This window comes from Notothenia rossii (genome assembly GCF_949606895.1).
Source record: "Notothenia rossii genome assembly, chromosome: 2".
Lineage (NCBI taxonomy): Eukaryota > Metazoa > Chordata > Actinopteri > Perciformes > Nototheniidae > Notothenia > Notothenia rossii.
The window spans coordinates 88,299,725-88,308,048 of NC_136904.1; the positions used below are offsets into that span (position 1 = coordinate 88,299,725).

General features: G+C 38.6%; 1 protein-coding gene across 1 annotated transcript; it reads left to right on the forward strand.

The window, feature by feature from the left end:
- Positions 1-1,492: 1,492 nt before the first annotated feature.
- On the forward strand, positions 1,493-8,104 carry hsd3b1 (hydroxy-delta-5-steroid dehydrogenase, 3 beta- and steroid delta-isomerase 1). Its single transcript, XM_079665435.1, has 3 exons — positions 1,493-1,811; positions 2,467-2,631; positions 6,560-8,104. Exons 1-3 carry the CDS (start codon positions 1,661-1,663, stop codon positions 7,366-7,368), a joined length of 1,125 nt encoding a protein of 374 aa, XP_079521561.1. The 5' UTR covers positions 1,493-1,660; the 3' UTR covers positions 7,369-8,104.
- Positions 8,105-8,324: the final 220 nt, after the last annotated feature.

Here is an 8,324-nt window from a genome sequence, read left to right on the forward strand (position 1 = left end):
CAGTGGAGTTTCCACCACAGCCACATGACCCAGTTTAAAATTCCCAGAGCAAACCATGGCCAATGATACACTATAATTCATCACTGTGTGAGGGAAAACGACTTCTGGCCTTCTGGCCGACAGATGTCACCTTGAAATGTTGAATATTATTGTATTTGGCTGATCTACTGTAGCCTTGTACCTGCTTAGGGAGTGAAAAGTGTTTGAATAATATACTGGAGAACAGATCTACTCATCTTCCCTTCAAAATGAACCTTGGCAAAATGTGTTCTCAAAGTGTTTTGACAAAACAGAGAGGAAAATGAATCAGCAATGTGATATAACGTGTTGTTCAAACAATGCCATTGATTGTGCGGGCTCAATCTGCACATTTAAGTTCATTATACTGTACGTATGTATAAAGAAGATAAAGATATTCTGATTCTGCAAATGTAGGTACAAAAGCGTGCAAAATGAATCACAGCACAGGACTAATTTGCAACCTGAGGGGGGGGGGGGTATGAGCCGATAAGTAGGAAACTCTAGGACTAATGAGGCTGATTCAGAGCAGGTGTACAGTATGTGCAGAAAGGGAAAACGCATCCATACTGAGACATACAGTAGGAGCAATCCTTGGATACTTCTCTTTGAATTACGGGGGCGTGTGGTGCAGTGGGTTGTGCGTTGGTGTTGGGATCAGGGGGTCACAGGTTCAAACCCCACTGCAGTCAGCATGTCGTTGTGTCCCTGGGCAAGACACTTCACCTCAAATTGCTCCGGTGGGAATTGCCCACAGTATTGAGTATCTGAGTTGCTTTGGATAAAAGTGTCTAAGTGACATTTAATGTTATGGGTGACATATTATGAAAGACCCACTTTTTCAGTGCTTGTGTATACATTTTGATATCTGGTGTCACACAGTCAGAAAACATGGATAAAAGAAGCCATTAAGATGTGTCTCCTCTTCCTCTGCACACCTGGATAAAAACCTAGCTTACACACTTGCTGGTTTCTCCAAAGTTGCCTACCACTCTGTTTTCCATATATTATAGTCTCATTTACTGCACTACATCTCAGAGGCAACAATTATCCTTTTTAGCGGACTGAATATGTTTACCTGATTAATACATATCTTAAAAGATGCTTTGTTGACACAAAGCACTGCTAACTGTTACTACTTCTACACAGAAAATCAATACAGGACGTTTGCACTTTTTTTGTATCACCCTTAAAATATCCCGACCTTTCTTCCATCATTCATGAGGAATCATTCATTTTGTAAAAGTAGATTTTTTTTTTTAAAAGGACCCAATTATCATGTTTCAGTCAGTGTTATTTCCAAAGAGTGTACCAGCAGATGTCCTTGGCATTTAAAACGTCCCATCCCATTATTTTGTCTAGCTCCAAAAAGCATCAAAATCCGTCCTGTAAAATCAGAGCCCACCCCCCTTTTTTTTTTTAAAACTGCCCTGGAGCAACTAATTACTTTTTCTGGTGACGTTTGTGAGTTTACAAAAAGTGAAATACTTGAGGCAGGGAGTGCATAAGAGTTGTAGTTCTCTCAGAAACAGAACCAGAAACATCCAGCCCTTTTTTGAGTGTTTTACTTTTGAGAAGGCTTCAAGAAGGGGTTTCATTGTAAGGGTGTTGTGTCCTGATACTAATAGAGGATTTAGCTGCGATGTCTCTGAGAGGCGAGGTGTGTGTAGTGACGGGAGCTGGAGGGTTTCTGGGGAAGAGGCTGGTGAGGCTGCTGCTGGAGGAGGAGAAGCTGGCTGAGATCCGACTGCTGGACAAACACGTGCAGCCACAGCTTCTACAGTCTCTGGAGGGTAAAACCTGACAACATATGTTTTTAATCGTTATGCAGCCATTTTCAAAGTATAGAGAGAAGTGTGTCTCTGACAGCAAAGTCAAATGATTGGATTTATTCTTTTATACCCTTAATATTATGAGGCTGAAGAACAATTACTTGGCAATGCTTAGTACCAGCTCTTTGATCGTTTGAAAATCTATTTTTCCAAGATCCAATTTAGGGAGCAATTACCGATTAATCATTTTAAAATTAAAAAAGTGATTGATTTGTATTCCTTCTATCTTAACCTCAACTAAACCAGCAGAGATCATTTCTAAAAAGAATGAGTTTACAGTTGGTTAATGTCTGTATATGCAACTACTTTAAAATAAATACCGAAGATAATTCTGTAGATGTTTTTGTTTTAAAAACTAAGTAACGTTAGTCTTAGCTCAATCTTAATCTTAATGCAATTTAAACGTCTTTAATTTCATCCTACTTCAGATCCAATTCTTCTTGCTTCAGTTGATCCAATTGCCTTACATTTTGTTTGTCCTTAGAGCCTCAGATGTATTGTTATATTGTTTTTACTCTGCTATATTGTGTATTATGTCTACACCTCAATACATTCCGTTTAAATAAAGAATGTGATTTATCGATGAGTGTTAATCAATGAGTTTCTTGTGTGTCAGACTGTAGAGGCAAAACAACGCTGAGTGTTTGTGAGGGAGACATCAGAGACGCTGATTTCCTGAGAAAAAGCTGTCGAGGTGCATCGATCGTCTTCCACGTCGCAGCCATTATTGATGTTAATGACTCGGTGGAGTACAGTGAGATATACGGGGTCAATGTCAAAGGTAAGGACAGCACTTTAATGCACTGAGAGATAAAGAAGAACTATTTGTATGGCAACCAACAGATTCTCTGCCTTTAAATTATAGTATACTTGATCTGTTAAAGGTAGGGTAGGTAAGAATGGAGAAACCAGCTCGAGTGCGCTAGAATTTGAAAATACGCAGCCCCGAAAAAAATCTGCCCCTTCCTTCAGACTTCCTTACAGAGCCCCTCCTCCAACACACACGAACACGCACATGACCAATGAGGGCACGAGATAAATTTGTGCACAGATGGAAGGCTGACAGGCAGGTAGGCCATCCAGTTATTTTAGCCGGGCCGGCTCAGATGATTGGTCTTGCTTTTTACAGCACCACGGCTTCCACAGATGAAATGTTTTTTGTATCTATTGTCAAAGCATTTAATGCGTTCATTGCTATCGGGATGTTAAGAGCATTCCATGGAATATAACAAAAAGTGTTTCTGAAGTGAATTAACTACCCCACCTTTAACTTTTTTGTTGATGTGACGAAAGAAGAAAGATTTGTATGGTGGCCCAAAAGGTCAAAACACAATAACAATAACAAAAAAAAACACAAAAATATTTGACACATACAAAAAAACTCAAACAAAATGTCAACACAAACTAACAGACAACATTTTCTGAAAACTTGTTGTATTTTGTGTTTTACGTAATGTTATGGTGATTTGACCTTCAAGGCCATCGTATGCCAGCCCAGTCTCACGGCATTTCGTGTTATAGTCACGACATTTAATCTATTGATTCGTGTTCACCAACACGATTTTCCCCTTTTTTTCGTGTCACACAGAACGATTTTAAAAGCAATGTATTTCTATTGGTAGTATGTTTCGTGCCTGCAGCACGTCTTTTTGTCCGTTCGGGTCTTGGAAGACCGGAAGCTGTGGGGTTCATAAAAACATGTTCTTATACTCAATATCAAGCCACGATTATTGTTTTTATTTTAAATCGTATAATGTCTGACTTTTTTTGTCATCTGTGAGGAAAAGAAATGGGGCTCAGAGCCTCAGAATACAGAAATCTGTATTTTTTTAAATCTTTTTTTCCTTCTAATTTGTTATTCTTTTCTAAATAACACACTGTTATTTACTCACCAATAACACACAATTATCCTTGTTTTTATTTATTTGTTTAATTCCATAATCTCAGGCGTTCTTGGCGTCCGTCAGGAACTGAATTTCAAAATAAAAATAACCGGAAACAGACGTATACCTATAAGGGACATTTCGAGCATCATTGCGATACACACCCACTGAACTGATTACCCAAGATCCTCAGCTATGGTTTAAGCTCGCTGATTGGATGTTTTAACCGGAATGCATGTAGGGATATGGTGTTAATGCGATATGAAATCCGAAAAACATTTCTGAGGCCGAAGACACTACACTACCCATAATCCCCAGCTATCGTTTAGGACTACTGTCCCCGTGATTAATCTTCAAGCTCTGGGATTGGATGTTGGAGTGGCAGTGCGCCAAGGTTACACCGAGCGTCAAACAGCTGTTTGAAATGGAACGAAACCACGCCAGACTATCCAAAACTGGAATCGAACGCCCCCCCCCACTACACATGCTGGCTATTGTGTTTCGCAAAATGTTCTATGGGACGTCTCTACTGAACGTTTTCGTTTTTCCCACAATTAGAAGTTGCCAGTATTAAACACATTGGTTTTATCAAATGTAAAACATGTAATTACTAAATGGGTGAAAATCGCTTGTATCCATAATGGGCAGCATTAATATATACCCACATGACAGCTCATTGTTACTTTGTAATTCTACTCCACTACAATTCAGAGGTTAACCTGGTATTTTTAATCCACTACACTTATTTGAGTTACTTTGAAGATTCTGATTAATGATGTGAAATATAAACAACCCTTAAAGCAGACTTTAGTCACACCTGAGTAAAATTCAGGGAAGGTGATTGTCAAGTGCCAACAATCAGGAGAGATATTTGATAGTTGGTGCTTGAGAAGACTAAACATTTATCTGCAATTGACATGAATGGAAACGAGTAATAAAGTATATTCATTACTCGTTATTCTCTACTAATAGTTAATTAAAGACTGTATAATGGCTATTTTGCACATCCCTTTCAAGATTTCAAGATTTTCTAAGGTTTATTGACATATCATACACACAACTACGGTGTAGTTATGCAATGAATGAAAAACTTGGGTCGCAGCTGAGGTTCCTCAACAGCGCATTACAAGACATCTATCAATATGTGAATACCTCCACCATTAAACTGTCATATTCTGCACATTTCTTATACTATCTACATACATAAGAGTATAATTCATATGTATAATATCAGTTAAAATAAGTGCTTCCACATAGTTAACATTGCAGGAAAGCAATATATTAGACGTTAAGTACTTTGTCAGGCTTAATATTTATCTGTAGATATCCCCAAAGCTTTTTTCTTATTTAAAAGAAGACCTTAATCTAAAGTATTATTTAATTTTTAAATAAAGGTTAATTAGATTGTCTGTTTTGTTTTGCACATCCTCCTATTAATATCTTTGTACATCCAGCACTAAACTGTTTTATTGTAGAGATCACTTATAGTATCTTCTTTTTATATTCTATATTGCTATCATTGACCTTCTGCTTTCCCCCTATGAAAGTATGTACTCTTAATATTTTTGTAATCAAATATAACATAAAAACAATAATTCAATAACGTGCTTTAACCACTAGGCAGTTATTATGGCTGTGTGCACACAAGGTACACACAGCCATAATAACTTTGTATATTAGTGTAGGACACTTATGTATGTACAACATCTGAAGATGTTCATGCTTTCACATAATTTTACAGCATATTGCTTTATTATTTCAGACTCAGTATTTACATTCTTATATTCAAAGAAAATCAAAGTCCTTTTATATCAAGTGTGCACCGTTATGGTGTAAATATAACCTATCTATGAATTAGATCAAATGTAAAAGTCAGCAGAATTAGTGTTGATACTGCAAGGAGACGTATTGTGTGAAGAGAAATTGAAGATGTTGTTTAATTGTTGATATATTTATGATCCACGTCAAGTATTCAGTTTCGGCGGCATTCCTTCCAGTTTTTCCAAAGGTCTTCTCATCAGGGCTCTATAAATAGAGAACTACGGCAGATCTGTAATATGTAATGCAGCCGAACCGTGTATTACAATGCTGTTATGTGATGACTTTCAAAGAGAAAAGCAAGAACACTCGGAATTAAGTATTCTTTTATTCTTTTAAAATGTTTTTCCGATTTCATATCATATAGACACCAAATCCCAACACAGCATTGCGGCTAAAACATCCAATCGGCGAGCTTAAACCATAGCTGGGGATCTTGGGTAATCGCTCAAAATGCCTAGGTCTGTTTCCGGTAATTTTTATTTTGAAATTCAGTTCCTGATGGACGCCAAAAAAGCCAGAGATTATGGAATCAAACAAATAAATAAAAACAAGGATAATTGTGTGTTATTGGTGAGTAAATAACAGTGTGTTATTTAGAAAAGAATAACAAATTAGAAGGAAAAAAAGATTTTTTTAAAAATACAGATTTCAGTATTCTGAGGCTCTGAGCCCCATTTCTTTTCCTCATAGACGACAAAAAAAGTCAGACATTATACGATTTAAAATAAAAACAATAATCGTGGCTTGATATTGAGTAAGAACATGTTTTTATGAACCCCACAGCTTCCGGTCTTCGAAGACCCGAACGGACAAAAAGACGTGCTGCAGGCACGAAACCTAATACCAATAGAAATACATTGCTTTTAAAATGTTGGTGAACACGAATCAATAGATTAAATGTCGTGACTATAACATGAAATGCCGTGAGACTGGGTTGCGTATGCCCTCTTCTGAACACCGTGATTTAAAATCTCTTTAAACGTGTATGCACTATTTGTTTGGCAGGAACGCAGCTGCTCCTGGAGGCTTGTGTTCAGGAGAACGTTGTGTCCTTCATCTACACGAGCACCATCGAGGTGATGGGACCAAACTCTAAAGGTGACCCAATAATCAACGGCAACGAGGACATGGAGTACTCCTGCGCTCTGAAGTTCGCCTATAGCATGACAAAGCAGGAGGGGGAGCAGCGTACGCTCCAGGCCCACGGAGAGATGCTCCACAACGGGGGCCGCCTGGCCACCTGCGCCCTCAGACCCATGTACATCTACGGGGAGGGCTGCCGCTTCCTGCTGGGCCACATGGGCGACGGCATAAAGAATAAAAACGTTCTTTACCGCATGTCCAAACCAGAAGCTAAAGTGAATCCGGTGTACGTCGGTAACGTGGCTACGGCCCACCTCCAAGCAGCCCGCAGCCTCAAAGATCCACAGAAGAGAAACGCTATCGGAGGAAAGTTTTACTTCATTTCCGACGACACACCACACATGAGTTACTCGGATTTTAACTATGTTGTGATGTCGCCTCTGGGCTTCAACATCCAGGAGAAGCTGATGTACCCGCTGGGCCTGCTCTACCTGGTGTGCTTCCTGATGAAGATGCTGTGCCTGATGGTCCGACCCGTCGTACGCATCGTGCCACCGCTGAACCGGCAGCTGGTCACCATGTTGAACACGCCCTTCAGCTTCTCCTACCAGAAGGCCAAGGACAACCTGGGATACTCCCCCAGGTTTACGTGGGAGGAGGCCCGCCAACGCACCGTCGAGTGGCTCGCCTCAGAGCTGCCCAGAGAGAGGGAGAGGATAAGGGCAAAGTAGTCTATGAAAAATAAGTTTGGTTTATTTCTTGGATCACATTACTCCATTTCTGAAGGTCTTTACACAGGCTTCCTATCTGTCAAATAATTGATTTCAAAATACTGTTGCTGGTTTCTGAATGGTTTAGGCCCAAAATACATTTCTGATCTACTGCTAAATTATGAACCATCCAGATCTCTCAGGTCTCCTGGTCTGCTTTACTTTATGTCCCCAGTCAGAACTAAACATGGAGAAGTTTATTATGCTCCAAATATCTGGAACAAACTACCAGAAACTACTCTTACTACTTTTAAATCCAGGCTGAAGACTTTTCTTTTTGCCGCTGCTTTTAATTGATATATCTCACACTGCAATGTAACTTTTATTCATGTATCTTTTTTACATCCTTGGATGAGCTCTAGTTTGATTAACTGCAAATGTTTGGGAGGAATATGCAATTTAGTGCAAAAATATAACTGTGTAAGAATCTAAGAAATGACCGGAATACTTTATTTATTTCTCCCTTTCTCTCTTTTGTCCTGTCTTTTAAAAAATAATCCTCCATTAAACACACTTGCACAAAACCTACACATCAAACTGCCTGCACTATTGCTGATACACACATCTGACACCATAATATTTGTTGTTGTTTTTTGTGTTTTTTCCCTTTAGTGTAAATCCTGTCCTGACAATGAATGCATAACTTATGTCTTGTCTAAACTCTTGTCTCACTTCATGCAATAAAAAATTGACTAAATACAGAAATGGACACAAAATGACTGGCAACTGCAATTCTCACTTATTTTCTCTTAAAATGATTACATTTTTATTGTACAATTACTTTACCTTTAAAAATACTTAAATACCAGAGAAACACTATTAAACTACCATTAAACAAAAATGATTAAATTCCACAATTGTAGTTAAGTAAAAAAAACAGTGTCTACTAGCTTTACTCGTCAAGCATTGGAACTCCC